Source organism: Vollenhovia emeryi, unplaced genomic scaffold, assembly GCF_000949405.1.
Source record: "Vollenhovia emeryi isolate VEMERY1.0 unplaced genomic scaffold, V.emery_V1.0 DF939295.1, whole genome shotgun sequence".
NCBI classification, from domain to species: domain Eukaryota; kingdom Metazoa; phylum Arthropoda; class Insecta; order Hymenoptera; family Formicidae; genus Vollenhovia; species Vollenhovia emeryi.
Window position 1 is genome coordinate 195,832 of NW_011967071.1, and position 19,279 is coordinate 215,110.

A 19,279-nucleotide genomic window follows, 5' to 3' on the forward strand; every position below is an offset into this window, starting at 1 on the left:
GGAAACCCTCGTGCTGAGGGTTGAGGAGAACGCACGTGAGTACGTTTCTCTTTATCGCCGACCAACCGTCCTTCGGCGTCTCAGCATCACCGTCCTTGTCTAGCCCGAAATAACGTTTCGTACGAAGCATACATGGGCGTTCCTTCGCACCGCTGCCAGATGCGTGGGTGGTGGCAGTGAAGAAGAGAAGGAGAACCTGAAGAGAGCGCGAGCGAGCGAGCGAGCGAGCAATCACATGGTAGCGCCGACGACGGGGCTCCCTCCTGGTCTGGCTTGTCAGTGCTTCATGAAGTGTTGCGCCGTACCCGTGCACGATCCCTGACCGAGCATGACCCTGACGGAGTCGAAACCTTCGGATCCCTAAGTGGTAACTGGGAAGTCCCGAAAAAGCTCACGTGCTCCCTTTCCAATGAGTTTCTTATCGCGATATCGGCACGGCAGAGGTGATAACGGCGCTTGAAACGTGAAGAAGAAGAATCAGAAGAAGAATCAGAAGAAGCTGCTATATTGTTGTTCCCATTTTTGCAATTACTTCGCGATCGAGTGGAGCGGCGGTGATGATCGACTGTCGTCGGTGATCCCGTGACTCGCAATTGACTATGTTAATTAAGTGTCAACAAACGTACGGATGCGTCAAATGACCGTAGCAGACAGCGTCTGCAGTGCTCTTACGTTAATTGGTAACGCTCTTATGCAGCAAGAAACACTCGAAGCTATCCTGACGCAACGACCGATCATCTCGGCGCGTAAATTTGTGTGTTTAGTCTTATTCCGAAAGACTGGCCTCTGCGATCTTCGCAAAGGGATATACTTTTGAATATACAGGAGAATATTAAAAAGCTGAATAAGTACAAAGATGCTTGAAGCAATTAGAGACTACAAAACACAGATCAGCTGTGCGAAGAAGGTATTATGGATTGTATGCGATTCGGGAGAAACGGAAGACAGGCGGGAGGAAACAAGTGGAAACTGTCAACTTCTCACGTCGTTTGTTCGGTAATCTTAAAATGACGTGGCTCGCAGTTCGTCATAAATACGGTCTCTTTCAAATATCATCTCTCGAGGATCATCCCGGGCCAATTGCAGAACGGGCAGAGATTGAATAATGAAAGGCTGCGTTAACGGTGAAGCACCGAAGGTGAGTTCGCAGGCCGCGCGGTAAATCGATTGTACTTATATTTGCATATCCGTACTCTCTGGCGTGCTATGCAAAAATTGACTTACGTCGGTGGGATAAATCTGTCTCGCGAAAATTCCACTTTTGTACCGGGCCGCTTCTCCTTTACATCTCAGCAGTGAATATTTTTAGGACGCTTGTACGGTACGGCTCATATATAAACGGATATTTGATTCACGATATAGATATAAGCAATCTGTGTACAGTATAAATCGATATGTATAAATATAGTGCATATTAAAACGTGCCTCTTTTATCTTTTTCATTATTTCTTATTTAACATTAATTTAACGATGTGTTGTAATTAACAAGGTTTCTCTCCTCTCTCTCTTTCTCTCTCTCTCTCGAGAGAGAGATTAGTTTGTATTATGAGTGTGTAGTCCATAAAGTGAAAACTATCGACAGTTGTTTTACTAAAATAAGATGAAGAAAGAAAGATTTAAGAAGAATTATTCTAAACAAGAAGTTTCTTCCAAAATTTGTAAAAGTATACCAATGTCTCAAAACACACATTTCTTAAATCTACAAAAATCGTCCCCTTCCGATTATCTGTGCACACAATTCCTTCCCTACGTGTACTCGCTCCTTGTTATCTTGTTTAAACAGAAACAACGAAAAGTAATTTCGAGATAACAAGCGACATGTCATTTCCCTAAAGAGACGTAAATTCGAGAAAACAACACGACGATACGGACTGGATGAATCAGAAGTATAAAAAATAACCAGAGGAGCCGAGCCGTTTTTCCAAGCAAGAGCCCCTCGATTGTGCTCGCGCTGAGCCGCGTCTTTATGGTCTCGAACAACGCGGTACATTCTGGATATAGCGTGTGCCGCACATGTGCGCGTTTACAGGGGCGCGTGCACATCGCCGGATACAGGCTTCTTTTTATCGGACCATGCGTCGCTGCAGGTGCAGATGCACGGCGCGACGCAGCGCGGCGTGCTTCGCGACGGTAGCAGGAACACAGGCGCCTCTATTAATAGCGACGAACGTGCGTGATTTGTTCGGGAAACCGCGTTTAACTTTGGGAGCGGTGCTGTTTGAACTCTTCTGTAAAACGTGATGAATCTTCGGCGTTTTCGACAATTTTACGTAAATCAATCGCGCGCGGCGCAGCACCGTAGCTTGAGAAAGGCGAGATTACCCGGCATTTGTACGAGATAATCGATGAAGAACAATCGAAACGAAAGACATTGTCGCGCTCAATAGATTTTTTATTTACGAGACGCGTCATCACCCACACACGTAGCAGTCATTAATGTAATACATTATTTCCGCTTTGATTATTTCTTCTAGACTAAACGGGCTGTAAGATGCAATTTATTGTATCTTCTAAAGGCAACCTACGAGATTATAATTTTTGTAAGCCTTCTTATAATTGCTTTGAAATTTAATAAATAAATTTTCAACGCAATCAATGATTTGTATGTTTTCTCGTCTCGATATTAAATTAAGATACAATTAAAAAATTTATATCTTGGCGATAAGTAATTAATAATTGCTCGTCACGTTATTTCATTCCACATTACAAATTAATCTAATTTTATTAAAAAGAAATATTAAAAATTTTTTAGTTTTTGAAAGGTATCTAATAAAAAAATTATCATTTTCACATCTTAAAAATATTACATTTTGACGCACATAATAATGTATACTTTATAATATCGCATTTCTCATTTCTTTAGGTGTACAATTCGAGAAAAGGAGTCTATGGAAACATTCGACTTTTCATGGGTACAATCACCTTATTTCCCTCTCTTTCAATCTCTTGCTACTCCTTCCCCTCCTCTTTGTCTCTCTCTTTCTCTTTCTCTCTCTCTTTCTCACGCCCTTTCTATTTATCTCTACCTCTACCAGGCACACGTTCTGCCTCTCCTGATCGTACGAAAATAGTAACTGTTGCGGCAACTATGAGGGCAGAAAATTGTCGCTGCATCGCGTATTTGCTGAACTAAATTCGAGAAAATGCGATGTTATGCACAGAGCCCCGGCTAATATCATCAATCCCAGTCACGTGGATTGACAAATATAATTATTATATAAATCTAACAGAACGCAGAGAAAAACAGGCTACTAATTTTACATGGAAGTAAGTTCCGTATGTACTCACAGATACCGAAACTGTATTACTCTCGTAGAGTCGAGATGAAAAAACTATCTCGAGTGAAAGAAATAGATTGTGCCGCTTGATAGACTATACAATCTGAATATCTTCAATTATTATGCTTGTGCATGGGAAATCTTTCCATAAAGGTTTTCTCGTAAAGCGACTCGATGGCTTCTATTGTACGGATAATAGCGGCGGATGCGAGATACGCGGAGGACAACGCGATAATGTCGCGTGCATATAACACGTGAATGAATCGCATTTGCACTCGACCCCCATTTCTTCGTTCGCCACCCCGTTCTGCGCGCAAATGTAAACGGGTCGTGTTCCCCGTGCGTGCAATGCGCGTGTCTTTCACCGTGCTAAATATAATATTCGCGTGTATTTTCAGCAATGAATGAAAGTGTCCGACGGTCACTTGCACTTTCCCGCATGTGATTTTCTGAATTAGGAGAGAGAGAGAGAGAGAGAGAGAGAGAGAGAGAGAGAGAGAGAGAGAGAGAGAGAGAGAGAGAGAGAGAGAGAGAGATCGCGGTAGCGAACTCTTTGACATCGAAATTTGAGCTCGAGTGTTCACTGGCAAATGGGATCAAATGCGTGGAAAATATACGAATAGAATTTATACTTAAAAAGCAGATTCTAAAAATTCAATATTTTTAGAAGTCTGCAAAGAGATCGTACCACATTATGGATTACTTCTCTTTCGTTAAATTAAGTAACGACTATAGTTACTTGTAATTAAAGTAATGCAAAACAGATATCTTCGTAGAGTTTTGAATTATTTGTTAAATAATTTTGCAAGCATCCAATATACAATTTTTTTTTTCATTTTTCTGCTTGTCAGGCACAGAAGTGTTTGTGCAATAATAACACAAAGACAAATACTATACATAGTTGAAAATGTACACACGTCCACGCGAATACGTAAAAGATCGAAAAATTGACACACTTCTATTTGTTTGATTGACACAATCGTCACTTACACGAACTACATGGTATGTATTTTGTATTTCAGGTATCCTTGGCACTCAACTGAGTTCTCTTACGGAGAAAGTCACCATGGCAGTCGGTGAGTTTTATTCTTCCCCGGTGCAATCGCAGCGGAGATCGCAAAGATCGCATACAGATTTCCGAGACGCGTTCGGCACGCGGAACACGTCGCGTCGTTCGCGCATAATTGCGCGTCTCTCGCATCTCTCATTTTCATTCACGGACAAGCGGTAGCCCGCTCACGACATTTGTTGGTCGAAATTGCGAATGTAATCCCCCGTGCACTTTTATGCGGTATCGAATTTAAATTCGCGAAACATCAGCGACATAACTTGAATACTTTCCCGCGCTTCTCACTCTGGTAACGATAAAATTTTGTAACTGTTGAAAGGAAAAATAAATTTACGTACGCGTAGGTGTTTTCCTCAAAGATTTCGAGATTTACTTAGCTTGTGCGTACGGAAAATAAAGAATTCGCTAGATCATCAAATTCTTGAATGATCAGAAGATGATAAACGACTCGAATAATGAATAACGTGCGAATAACGAGTAAAATTTCTTATGCCCATTTCTACCGGCGCAGCTTAACTTTAATTCCAGTTTAACTAAGTTTTTCTCTCTCTCTTTCCAATTTCCTGAAACTAGAAAAAGTAAGTTACACTACGAAACTACGAAAGTAAGTTACACCGAGATCAAAGTTAATCTGCATTGATGGAAATGGACATTAGCCTAATAGCAAGCCGGGTTAATTTATCTGGCTGGGTAATGCTCATCCTTGTCGGGCTCGGTAAAACGGCTCGCGAATCGAGGTGGTGCATTTCCGGCGCAGCTACCGCGTATTCCTACCGGGTGGGGGAACAATGCAACGTCCGGTCCGGTGTATCCCCCACTGTGGCCGAACCCAATGGTCGTAGCAAGGCACGTCCATGGTGTCCCATGAACACAACACAGCTCCCACAGTCACAGGTGGACTCGCTATTAGCCCAGTCGCGACAAACTCGGGTCGTGATGACAGCAAATGTCACCTCGAATGACATTTTTATCTCATTGTCCGATTAAACGGGCACATAAATTACGGCGGGCGATGTCAACGTCGCGAGTGCACAGATCGTGTTCGAAACCAAAAATACGCTAATTAGCATTTAACGTCTAGATCCTGACGCGCGGATCGAAGATCTATCTTGACGATTTGATGAGACATTAAAGAGTGCTACACATTCGACTGATTAATTAATTATTTAGATTAGTTACCGCTACGTCTCTTCCTATTGATGATTTAAATGCAATAAGAGCGATATCGTGAAGGATGTATAACAATGTTAACTGTACGTGATACCGAACGAACATCCGCATGTTAATTACAACACGAGCCAATGATGAACATGCCATGGGAATTCGCGCAATCTCGTGTCCTTTGCAACGCCGATTCACCTCAAAGCAGTGCTCACTGTAATAACTACACGAAGATTTAACGACGATAATCTAACAATTTCTCGCGGAGCGCCGACGAAGAGAGTATCCAGTGAGTGAATCAAGGACCCGGACCCGTTTCGATACGTATGTTTACAGATAATCCGTCGTACTTCTCGCTGTCGGACGGGGCATCATCGTCGAGAGCGACAGCGACGACGACGTGTCCGACGACGGCGTCCCCGACGTCGCCCCGGGGCTTCTCCGCTTTATTTCGTCGGAAAGCCTGCAAGATGGGCGCGGCGGCCTCGTCCCAGGGTGGCGTCCTGATCTCGGGGTCCACGTCCAGCGTTCACCACGAGGGTCGCGGCAACGCGTCAGGCACGTCGACGCCGTCGACACCGACGGAGGAGCGCGTCCCGATGCTGTCGCGCGACGGCGCCAATCAGCCCGGATGCGGCAAGAGGAGGAGCTTCCGCAATCTCTTCCGGTCTGTGAGCGCGAACGCGGAACACGAGAGGACTCAGAAGTTCCTCAAAGGCGACCCGAGACCGTCCGACGTTGCGCCGCCGTCTCCATATCTACCCCACAGGTAAAAGTTGTTTTCTTTTCCACGTGGAAAGAATTTTCTTCTCCAATTTATCCTGAAATGCCACGTTGTCCCACAATCACATGACTTTCAGGATAAACTCCAAGAGAAAATTCTCTCCGTGCACGCATATTGTGAAACACTCGAGCCAAATAAATGAGCTTGATTAATGCGTTCAGCTACTTGGGTGTCAATTCAGTTATCGCAAGTATTTATCATGGGGTGTCTTGTCCAACTTAGGTCGCATTCGCACTCCGAGAAAGATCGACGTCATCCTGGTCGGACCAGGAGAGTCCTGAAATCCGCCAGCGAACTTCTATCCAATGATATGGTCTATTGCGGTTTAGCGGGTAATTCCAAGGATCATAATGGCAACAATGACAACAGCAACGACGATGACGATACCGCAGAAGTCTTCTTCGGCGTGGACGATGCCAGGTGAAAACGAGAAAATTATCGTTTTGTTCAAAGAAATCGTTCCCTCTATATTAAGCTTAAGGAGAAAAGCCAAGGGAAACAATGGGAAATCTTTTTCAGATATTACAACGTTTCCTCCACTCTCCCCACAACCGCTAGCCGAAGGAGGCACTCGATCGGCACTTTCCTCGGAAAAGAAACAGGCGCGTCAGGCAATATCGTGGCTCCCGGACGACAAACGGGAGGATCCAGGAATCTGTTGGAAACAGACACGGTGGCAGCCCCGGTACACGACGATATCGATGGCTCGCGTCGCAACGACAGCAGACAGCCGTCTTGCAACAGGACCAAACGAAGAAGACACAAGAGTTCATCCAATAAAGGTAAGTACCGACGTAAATCTCGATCCTTTATCAAGCGCTCGTAAAATTATGATGGTTAGATCTTATTACTCAACGAGATACGCGAGACAATTGTTTATAGTTTGTGTTAAGATTACAATTAGGTATGGAATCAAGTATACTACCAAGTATTACTAATGAAATATACGAATCAAATCCAATTCTAATCCAGACTTCACTTGGAAGTATTGTTTTCGTTTCTGCAAGCACTTGTAAAAAATGCATAGACGTCTTTTGTAAGCTCGAGTCTACGTACAAGTGTTTTCGCTTCTCGAAATTTAAGAGAATCGAAAGTTATCGTGAAAGTTCAAGTCTAACCGTGAGATACTCGATTCTATCTCTAGTCCTAATATTCGTAATTCTGGTTTTTTAATTAGTAATCTCCTATCCAGTAATCAGGTAAGTTTCTCCTCCCGGCGCTCTCCTCCGATCGAAGACGTCTTTTCGTATTCAAACTTCGAGATGTCACAGAATCGTTGAGAGAGTCGCCGAGTTACGCAAGTCGCACAAATTCTTTCTCCATTACGAACACTGATTGTCATTTCTATGAGGATAGCGCACTCGATTGAAGAGTTCTCGCATTCCCACGTCCCGTTTGTCGCACGCCCGCATGAAGCGCAAATCACGCCTGCTGCGTTATAAAAGTCGGAGCACACAATTCCGATCGCCCCATTGCATCGATTGTTCTCCAATTTCTATTCATATGACACTTTCGGATCGCTCTAACTTTAATCACGGCGCTGAGAAGTGACAATTGTAGACAGTATTGTATTTATTGGATTGGAGCTTTTATACGAAAAAAAAAAAAACTACGTGCCCCTATATAAAAAACGTAAAACTAGCTTCATTGCATTTAAATTGTTAATTTTACTAATTAATTTCTGTAATTTACGGTTAATCAAGATTAAGCATTAAATCTCTCACCTCCATTGAGGAAAACGTTTGTATTAAAAAATATTCCAGCAAGTAGCCAGTAATGTGTTTAGTATGTTAGACGAAAGTAATCGATAAAAATGTGCTTTATAAAAGAAGACATTTTCTGTCATAAAAATAATTTGCAACCCATAAATCTACTTGTACAAACTTTCAAATTGCGTTTAAAGAGTCTGATTGTGAGAAAGAATGTCTTATCGGTCGTAATAAAAATTAAAATTTTAATCATATACATATATTTCATCTAACAACCGATACACGCGATGTTACTGTAAATTACTTTATTAAACCCACTTGCTTCTAAAATTCAAATTGAAGCTAACATAAATAGCCTGTAAAGGATATCCGGCGATCTCGCGATCACGTAACAGATAAAATCCGGGACCAACTCGCAGATGAACGCGCACGTAAGTCGGATGAAGTCCGCCCCGGAAGTACACCTTTAGTATTCGGCCAACGACTTTATCGTTTTCCAGTGGTCGATCGTCGCCACATACGCGATCATAAAACTCCGAAATTTACGTGAACAGCGAAGGATTTTTCGGAGTGAAACTCATTTTTTCTTAATAAAAAAATAGAAGCCTTAATTTTTACAATACTGTATACAAATTTACAATGACTAAACAATTGTGTAAACGAGAATAAATTCATAAACCAAGTCTCTAAACAGCAATCAAACGAAGAATGTCATTGTTCAATTCCAATAAAGTTAACCTTTTCAGAGTTCAATAGCAAAATAATCGGCTAATCTCTGGTTAACATTTAACCAGAAATTTAAAAACCAGACCTAAGTAGTGTTTCCGATGGAAAATTAACCATCGGTTTTTTTATTAAGTTTTCCGATTAAATTATGGACATATTCGATGAAATTTATTCAATGAAATTGCAGTTACCGATAAAATTTAATCGAAAAACCAATTATATTTTTCATCGGATATACAATTTAATTGAATAAAACCGTTTGTTAATATGTAATTGGTTATTCGATTAAATAGGCCAGGATATTTTTCTCAGCGTATAAATAAAAGCATGAGCTACTGAACAGTCTCTTAATTAAGAAAGTCAAGCTGGCGAGGTTGTAACACATGTGCATTTAACAGCGAAAATATGACCTCAGCCAGCATCCGGTCGTGCTTTAATTAAAACCGGAAATGAATTGTAGATATTCACGCAGAGGTCAAAATTAACAATACCACGTGCGATAACGGCAATAAAATTTGTATAAAATAAATAAGACAAAGATCTGTGGCAAACAATGGTAAAGATGGTAAACGATCATCTCCGTTATCTCCATTAATTGACTTCACAACTAGGCCACGCCGGCACATCCGGTCGAAAATCTCTTTACGTTTTGCGAATCAAATATCATATAATTTTCACAGTACTCTAAAACGATACAGAGACAATGTAAAACGATTCAATATAAAGAGCGAGTAATTTCTTTATCGCAAGAGGGACAATTAAAATCGAGACAATGAAAACACTCCCGTGAAATTGTTTTTACCACTACTGTCGAAAGTTGCGTCGTCGAACCTTGTGCAATTTGCAAAAACATTTTGCACCAACGCCCGTCCCAGAGAGCAACACTTCTGTAAACGACAGAGCGTTAATTTGTTCTTCCAATGAATCCGTCGTTTACGACGTGTCGCGTAAGGTGCGAAGAATAGACAACTGAATGTATTTGTGAAACTTAGATTCGTTTCTGGAATGTGTTTTCACGTGTCTTCCATTGCAAGCGTCGCACAGCGTGTCGCTGCCAACATGAAACGGAAATATCCGTCCATATGTTGACACGAGGTTGCAGGCAGTTGTATTGGCGCACATCCTACGACCTCATCGAAAGAATACGCGTTCCCCCATGCCATAAAGTCTTCCCTCCGGTCTGGAGGAAAGACCGTTCCAGAGAGAAAATCACATCTTGCTTTGCAATCGCTTTTAAACGGACGTTAACTAATGTTATTCAATGTCATTCAAAAAATTTCATCGATTATCCGATCGTCAAAATTGATTTCTTTTAAACAGAGCCTCGCACGGGAAGATTTTCTTCTTTTTCTTATCGTTTTACGTACACTCTAAAAGTCAATCAGTGGCTTATCACTGAAAACAGTAAATAGCCATACTGAGAAAACTTTCCATCGGACAAACCAATTAAACAGTGTTTCCGATGGTTAATTTTTCCGATTACGTTTTCTGATTAAATTATACATCCGATAAAAAATATGATCGGGGTTTCGATCAAATTTCATCATCGGATTTATACATAATTTAATCGAAAAAGTTAATCGGAAAAATTAACCATCGAAAACACTATTTAATTGGTTTATCCGATGGAAATTTTTCTCAGTGTGGCATCAATAGCTCGGACCGTCCTATATTATTGTAAAAAAAAAAAAGAGCTAATTACGCAATGTATTTTATGTCGATTTGTGTTGCGTGAATCTACGGAAATGCACATGTCAAAAAGATCAACTCGCAGCGCGATATCAACAAACTGGGTGCGCCGAGCGATAAACCGAGCTCACATAAATCTACTGAAAGACGGAGGTCAATAGCCGCGGGATTAAGCATTCTGTCTGCATATTTGATTCTATCCTCATATTATTTACCGGTCGTACTTCCTGGTGTTACCCCAGCACAGATCTAACGCTTCCGGCGCTGACAGTTAGTTTCCGTGAGGCGTCTCGTATCGAACTCCCCGGCGTAATAATAAATCGAGAGGCGTCGGGGAAAGTTAACGCAAAGGCAGCTAGTCAAACGCAAAATTATAATAACTAAATGAATCTAAATTGAAATTGTTCTTCATTGAAAGATAAACGATTAACAATATAGCGCATATAATTTTCATAGACAATATTTAGTAATCTTGAACAGGATTTCAAGTATTTTTATCTTGTGTTTATCTCGAGCTTTAATATACACGCGTAGAGATAAGAAATTTATTTTAATAAGACAATAAATTTATTTATTAATAAAGTACCTTTACGGAATTAATCATCGTTATTCCTTTTCTCGAGATATAAATTCAGAATTTACGTTGATTAAGTTGTGTTTGAACTGCGACAACCATCATAATTAATGCAATTAATGGCCGAGTCATGTGCATATTGAACCGTGCTCCATTTGTATCCGCGCGCGCGCTTCTGCTTCGTTCGGATTTGCTGCAGATTATCATGGAGACGGTCAAGCCACATCGTCGTTCGAGGAACGGCAAAAACATCCGGAAGAAAGGAAGGGATATCCCTCTGCTTCGATATTTATCCGTGCTATAAATATTTACGCTCTGAGATTTTGTCCAGAAACCAGAGTGAAACGAGGCTTCTCTAAACTGCCTGAAAGATCACAACTGCTAGTCGTTTACGTCTTTCGGTCTCGATATATGATGATGGAAAAAAAGAGATCGGCGAAACTACTCATTTTAATAAAAAATTTGAATCTACAAACTTTCTTAAACGTTACGCGATATACACATAATAATTTCATCCCTAACAAGTTTTAGCACAAATATTTTAATAACATAAAAATTTTTATGAAAAAAGAATAGTAATATTGTAATCTCAATTAATATAAAAATATTTTTACAATTTTTTTTTAAACTAGGTCATCACAATAATGCCCACAGTGTTCGAAAGGGGTTCAAAACCAATTAGTGTAACATGCTTTAGGTCGGAAATTCAACACCGAAAATTTCTCTCACGAAAATACAGTGTTGATTTCGCTCGACTCGAAACGTCAATTTAGATTCATGCTCGAAAAGGAATTCGAGAAGCGCGATCGGAGTTGGAACGACCATCAAGTACATAAACGAGCTTTGATTGGTCAATACGCGATGTCCGGTATAACTACGATTTATCCAGCGAACCAAAAGTCGCGTCCGTCTCTCTTCGATAATTCTCACACGCTTATCGATCCCGCGGATCGTCCGAATCGACTGAACTGCATTGTCGTCGAATTAGATACCATCTTAGTATTTGTAAAATGTGTCTTCTCTCAGACTCTCGTTCGTATGTTCTTTATAAGCTTTTACTAATTGAAACGAGAATCAGATTGAAAATATTATTACCCAGCAAACGCCAAAGTAATAGTTACATCAAAATACATAAATGTAATATAACATGTTGTAACATGCGTGTTATATTACATTTATATTGATGTTATGTAACTGTTACTTTGGTGTTTGCTGGGTATTGCAGGTAGATATTGATTTAAAATATACTGTGTTTATATCCTTACAAGATAAGGAAATAGTTTTATCTATAATTAAAACAAAGAATTCGTTAATCATGCTTAACTTAAACTAACTCAGTGTTAATTTAATTAAGTTTCAGTTTTATAGAAAATTTTTGTCTTAGAACGATGCGCAAGTATGAAGTAAAAATTCACGGAAAACTTTTACGCGTCATATTTCCCGGATGACAGGATCTATAAATCTGAGCTACCGCTTCGTAAATAAGGTTGTTTTTCAAGATCGATAACATAACTTGCGTGTGCACTTTAATAATCCACCCAATAATGGTAAGCGGTTTCGCGACACTTCTTCCTTCACAGATTCGTAATCCGTTAAAAAGTAGATATATGAAAACATGTTAAAGTGAAGAACTCCTAAAGAATCTCTTCGTCTTATTGAACATTAAATGAAAGATTAAAGAAGAAACAAGATAATACAATAGCGTATTGTATTTTGTAACATTTTAAATACGGCTTTCCGCGATGATAAAATATCACACATTTTCTCTTTTATTATTTAGTTCCCTTTGCTTTTACTAACAATTGAAACAAAATTTTACTCGAGTTTTATTATACTTTTGTATTTTAACACAGACACGATATTTAACCTTTAATTACTCAGTTTCGTTTAGCTTTAAACCTTATTTTATCGAGCACACTGCACTACATAAGAGGAAACGTATTGTATCTACAAAAAATTAATATAAGTGACATTAAACTACCCTGGAAAAAACGGGAAAAATCTTATTATATATGTTTTTTCTAAATTCTAAAGATCATCAATCCTCAAAGATTTGACACTTTCCTTGAATGTTCGACGTTATCTATTGAGATCTAACTAAATCTATAATTCAATATCCTAAGAGAACATGATTAGATCTCAATAAATAATAACATTCAATAAAAGTGTTAGATCTCTGAAAATCTGATAATTTTAGCATTGGATATAAGTAGATATTACATGATTGAGACGTACATAATGATGTATTTTCATTTTTTTCCCGGGTATTGTGAGCGTCAGGATTCTCGAGGATTCTCGCGTAAGTAATTAAAAGTTAAATACACTCGGATAATTAGGAATATTTCATCGAGACTTTTCGAGATTAATCATCTGCGACGATTTTCTACCACGTCGTTGAAAGTATAGGACCGAGAGAAAATATGGATGGAATATATTTAACGTTCCGTTAGATAAAAGGGGACACTATTTGCTTTAAGAAAAAATTTCATAGCGCATCTCGTGGCATGACGGTTATGTCTACGGATCATACTCGTCTGAGAGGCTTCTTACGTTCCAAGTAAAAAAAGAAAGAAAGAAAATCAAGACCTTAAAATTACTTCCACAATTAAATTTCTTCCTTAAAGACACTCTGTATTCATGAGTTCTTTGACTAATTTAGCGTCAACTTTGCCTTGATGAAAACGTCGAGAGAGACGGATAATCTCCAAGTTCCAAAAAATTACTTGAAGAACTTTCGGGGACAAAAACATTATTTTTTTTAGTTCTTCCAAAGTACAGTATTTATATTTTTGTAACTACTATAATAATGTTCTGCGTGTGCGATGATAAACCCGAAGGAATTGTCTACAAAAACAAGATACGTCTGAATCATTCTGGCGCCGGATATACCTGGCTTATAGGATTTTCGAGAGCGGATATCTAGTTAGGAGTTCTAGTAAGCTTACAGAGATTTAATCTTTCAATAGACTTGACCGTGTTCCAAAACAATGATGCAACAGAATCCGAAGAAGAATGGCTTATTATTCATCACCACAAATTCGACTCTTCTCTTTTCAACTATTCTATTAATTTATTAACCTGATGCATGTACATGTTCATTACTGATTCTTTCAGCAAAACCTAAGCTCTTCTGCTTAATTTTCATCATTTCTAATTTGAAAATCATCCTCGATACTTCTGGTAAAGAAAACTTTCAAGTCAAAAAACCCAGGAGCAAAAGGTAAAAAGTGGCCCGACTGATCTGAAACACCCCGCGTGATAAGCTACAAATTACATGCCAACGAAAAACTTTTATCGGTCATTATTCCCCGTAACGGCTAATGATTCTCTTGTCAGTCGAGATTTCCGAGAAAGCGGAGAACCTATAAACGCCGCCGACTTATCATCTCTTCTGTCCCTCCGAGAAATTTATAAACAGCACATATGCCCCGAATGCAACCGTTATGTGCACCGCTCTGCGTTGGCGTACGATTTCTTACCCGCTTTGCATTCCCGCAATATCCGTCACGTTTCCAGCGACAGAAATATCCTCGGTATTCGTTACTTCACATTGTTATTTCTAGAGTTGGTGGATTGAACGCTCGCTAACTCACGAATAGTCAATTAAAAAGTATTAGATATCCCGATTTTCTGGCTAAATAGAAATGTCATTTTCGTTGTCCCTTTGACGGGTACAAATTGGGCTATCGTACTTGCTAATCTGAATTTTTTTCCCCCTCCTTACAAATGTCAATTATCCCCGATAACCACAGATTGGATAAGAGAGAGTTCACTTCCCTTCATCAGATTTAGAATGAAAATATTGTCCGTTCTAGCCTCGACATATCAATGGACCGTATCCAACAAGATACGCATGTATGATAGAGATAGCCTCGAGTATAAGATACGAGGAGCTGCTCTCGTGAACCTCAAGACGATTATTATTCCCTCGTCCGGGGGACCAAGTGACTCAGTCTCCTCTTCTGATCTGATTAATTGAAGCAGCCTAATTTCTGTATCACATGCGCGACGTATGTGATGTGTGTTACTAAAAACAAACGAATTAATGCGAAATATCGGAGAGAATTTTCTTTTAAAATTTACCCCGAAAATCATGTAATCGTGGGACAACGTGGCATTTTGGAGAACTTTATGGGAATTTTCTGAAATTTTACCATACATTTTACTAGTAAATACATTTACTAGTAAAATGTATGGTAAAATTTCAAAAAACCCTCATAAAATTCTTCAAAATGCCATGTTGCCCCACGATTACCTGGTTTTCAGGATAAAGTTTAAGAGAAAATTCCCCCCCCCCCCCGTGCAGCTGTATTTGTTTCTTTCACATTTTGCTCTTTCACCTAAAGATACATGTAGAATACTTTAAAAATATTCTTTATATGTAACTCACAGATGAGAATTAATATAGATTTTCAGGCATGCGCTCGGTTGCAAGAAAAATAACAGAAAGAATGGGTTAAAGATAACTGGAATGAGTTGTAGCGAATAAAAATACTTCTCTATTTTTTTTCAGATAAAAATACTTGCTTCTATTGCAACAAAAAGTCAATATATAAAATATGATTAATTGATTAGAAGCGATTTAGGGTAAATGGCAGCGGAAATAAAAGATCCTGTATGACTGGCGTTCTTTAAAAGCCGCGTTATGCCAGAGGAATTTCGATTCATCTGTGAATGGGGCTCCTGTTTTACGTCTCCGCATTTAGGAAACTATGAGATCCAGAATAGATAGGCGATAAAAGCGCTGAAAGCCATTCGCGGGTGAATATTACTTGGAGAGTTTAAATTGTCCTTTCTGCTCGGAATAATCGTCACTTTGCATTTTAATTGTTGAAAGATTTCAATTTTAAACTGTCAAGGAGTGTCAGTAACATAGCCCTTTGTATAAATTTTAAGTAGAATATAAGAAACAGCTGAAAAATGTGATTTTTGGTTGAAACTTTTTTAAGAAGTCTCAATTAACTGCGCGATAATTACAAAAGTCACGGTTTTACAGTTATAGAAGGCTTTTTACCGATTCCGTCGACAAGATAATGATCAACGGAACACCACGTGGATCCAGAAAATCTCTCGCTAGGAGCGATGCGCCGTCTCAGCGGCGCGCCTGCGCCGGGCCCGAATGCCGCGATGGTCGGTTCATCCCCGAGAAATATTCGAATATCCGCTCAGTTCCATCGCGTCTCACGCTAGAGATCGGCTTTACACTCGTCGACTCCCGTGTGTTTATTTTCTTTTTAATCTCTCAACTAAATCCAGGATAATATCGATGAATTTAAGTGCTAAGGAGTTACGTCTCTCTCGCGTTTCCATTAAAAAGTAGTATGTTATATTGAAAGGTGTTGTTTATATACTAAAATTCAACATTATTATTGTTATATACTATTACATGATATCAATACCGATTTTGATTGACATTCTCAACGGAAGAGAGTCTTGATGTATCAATTGTGTATTGAGTGACCGTTTATTGCAAACACGGACAATACTTCTTTTTAGTGATTTGAGATGCACGGATGGAGCGGATGAGTGCACAGATCGTAGTAGCAGCGTGAAAATGAAAATAAAAGCGGAGGATTACTATGCCAGACGGAGCGCCGAATACTTCGGTAATTATCCACATAGCCGCAATGCTGAAGTTAAATGCTTGATTTAAGGTAAAGAGCATAATAAACCGATCTTTTGTAGAAAACTGTTTTTTTCCCCAATTCGGTTACCAAAGACCAATCCGGTTGTTGCAAATAAATAAAAATCAAATCAATGGAACACTGTACGTATACATTTCACGTATATTGCATAATTTAAAAAGTTTATAACAATAAAAATGTAGAATGTTGTTTCCTCACGCCGCGCACTCATTTGCATCTTTCACAAATTCTTTATAAAGGCGTCAGCTATCGCATCCCGATGCATCCAATGCAGGATACGTAGTATGTTAATGAAATGCAAAGCCAGCCGCATGTGAGTCGAATACAGATGAGATTGAGGTAGTATCAGATTTATGCGGACTTTCTGTCAATTCTTTGTTCGAAAATTACTTTATTCGAACCTTAGCCACTTAAAATTACGATAACGTAATTTATTTATTAATTTTCCTTCTAATGTAACATTCGCATAAAAGGCATTGTAAATTATTATTTAAAATCTCCTAAATAAAAATCGAATTTACTTATCACTGTTTCATTATTGAAACTTTTGCTTCAAGAAAGTTGTAAATTTTATATCTCAACTCTAAACATATTAATATAATTAATAGCAACAAATGTATATGTGTTAATTTCGACATCTCTATTTCTTTGCTAAAAGACTTTTTACTCAGAATTATTCTACATAATTGTTATGTATGATATGATATGAATAAAATTGAAAATAACAATAAAAATATCCGTAAAATTGTCTTCGCCAAAACAGATTGTTTGTAAAGTGAATTAGAAAAAATATAATATCACCATAACTTGAAATATTCCCTCTATAAATGATTACAAATATAACGCAATCAATAAATTACATTCAAAATTATACAAATACAATGCAAACGGATTACATTGGCGAAACAAAGTGAAGATTTAATTCAGTCTATCGCGCATATTTGGCCTACGGTTGTATAATACCGTCATTGTTTGACGAGACGGACGATTCGGACGGGGAACTCGGAACTTAGCATTCATCGTGTGTGCAGGAAAAATTATGGGCATCGCCTAATTCGTCTTGCCGAAGCCGAATGTGAAAACAATGTACGCGGGGTGGGGCCTCGAAATAAACGGTACGATTTCCTCCCGCGAGTGCCTTCGAGCAGTCGTACTTCGACATCCGTGGGCCGTCCACGGTTAAAAGTCGTCCTCGAGAAAAGGCAAAGATCTTGTTCTGGCCAACAAAGCAATGTTATTAAAGCGCGCGAGAGTCGTACAACCAGTGACGCTCAACCGCGATCGCGAATAAACAGAAGATAAAAATTTGGACTATCATTCAGACGAGAAACGGGGGGTCGGTGCCTCGTTCTCCAACGATTTTTCTCTCGAATCGGATGCGTTCGCAAGAGAGGATGGTCGATACCTGCGCCAGCCCTCGACCGCGAAGACGAGACCGGCCGAAGTTTTTAGATCTTTCCGCGACAACACGTAAGTCGAAGCGAGAGAACGTGTGCTCTCGAGAATGCGAAGTGCGAACGCGCGTACATATGTTGCGTCTTGGCATAATCTGACGTGCGTCTCTTCGAGTGCGTTGATCTTTTTGCAGCAATTATCATCATTCAGGAGCGACCCACGACCCACGTGCATTATAAACCGACTGTATTTCGCGCGATATCATCGCCGCGGTTACTCGTCGTGGTTGGCGGCCACCAGTGACAGTTAAAGTTAAAATCCACGAAACAGTTTATAATATAATAATTTTAATAGAAAATGATAATGTAAAACATAATTATGATAAATATTCTGTATACAATAAAATATGATATTCGAGTAACATAACAAACTTGAAGGATAAATTTCAGATGATCTTATTTTTCGCTACGATCAGGATGTGATAAAAATACTAAAATTTCTGCAATTTCTAGTAAAAGAATTAACAAATAGTGTTATGAATGTCGGTAAATAAGGCAGAAGGACGCGCGTCGCGTGCGAAGAATGTTGAAGGAAGTAACATTAACGCCGTCAGTTAAGTAATTAAAACTCTATGCAGGGATTATGTAGGGACTATGTGATATACACGAAGTTTACTTTGAGCAGGTTTAACTTGGCGTCACGAGTAATGAATCCAATTTAAAACCGGAAACACCGAAAACGGAGGCCACGCGCCTCACGTACCGGAAGTAAAAGTTGTCCCTCCCGTTAATAGAATAAAGATCACAGAACTCTTTCTTTTTTATCCACCACTGTTATAAAATGTTTTATTGGCAAACGACCTTCTCATTGTATAAAATATAAGAATGTGCAAATCGAAAACAATGAAAGTGCTTTTCTTCATTCGATCTAGAATCAATTTTGCTTTAAAGAACCTTAAAATAATTTCTGAAAAATTTCTTCAAACTATTGAAATCTCAAGATATATATAAGTTTCTTATAAAAATGTTAATATTAAATGTAAAAATGACATGTAAAAGTGAAATAAATGATTATCAGGTTGTCACTTACGGACTCAATTGGAACGAAATGGTCACGCGTACTCTGCGCGTCCGCATTATGCATCAACAATATCACGTTAAACTCGTTGAATTGATTCGAGTCACCGGCTGCACCGGCACGCTGATTCCGCGTTAGAATTTTACAGAACTGTTTCATCATTTTACAGCCA

General features: G+C 39.1%; 1 protein-coding gene across 1 annotated transcript in view; it reads left to right on the forward strand.

Annotated features, from left to right (window-relative positions):
- The first annotated feature begins 125 nt into the window (after positions 1 to 125).
- Positions 126 to 19,279, forward strand: part of LOC105559002 (phosphoinositide 3-kinase adapter protein 1) — a 28,324-nt gene continuing 9,170 nt past the window's right edge. Inside the window, exons 1-5 of the mRNA XM_012006988.1 lie at positions 126 to 1,138; positions 4,301 to 4,354; positions 5,845 to 6,277; positions 6,515 to 6,712; positions 6,812 to 7,074. Coding sequence (XP_011862378.1) covers positions 4,345 to 4,354; positions 5,845 to 6,277; positions 6,515 to 6,712; positions 6,812 to 7,074 — 904 coding nt within the window. The 5' untranslated portion in view covers positions 126 to 1,138; positions 4,301 to 4,344. The remainder of the gene's footprint in view (positions 1,139 to 4,300; positions 4,355 to 5,844; positions 6,278 to 6,514; positions 6,713 to 6,811; positions 7,075 to 19,279) is intronic.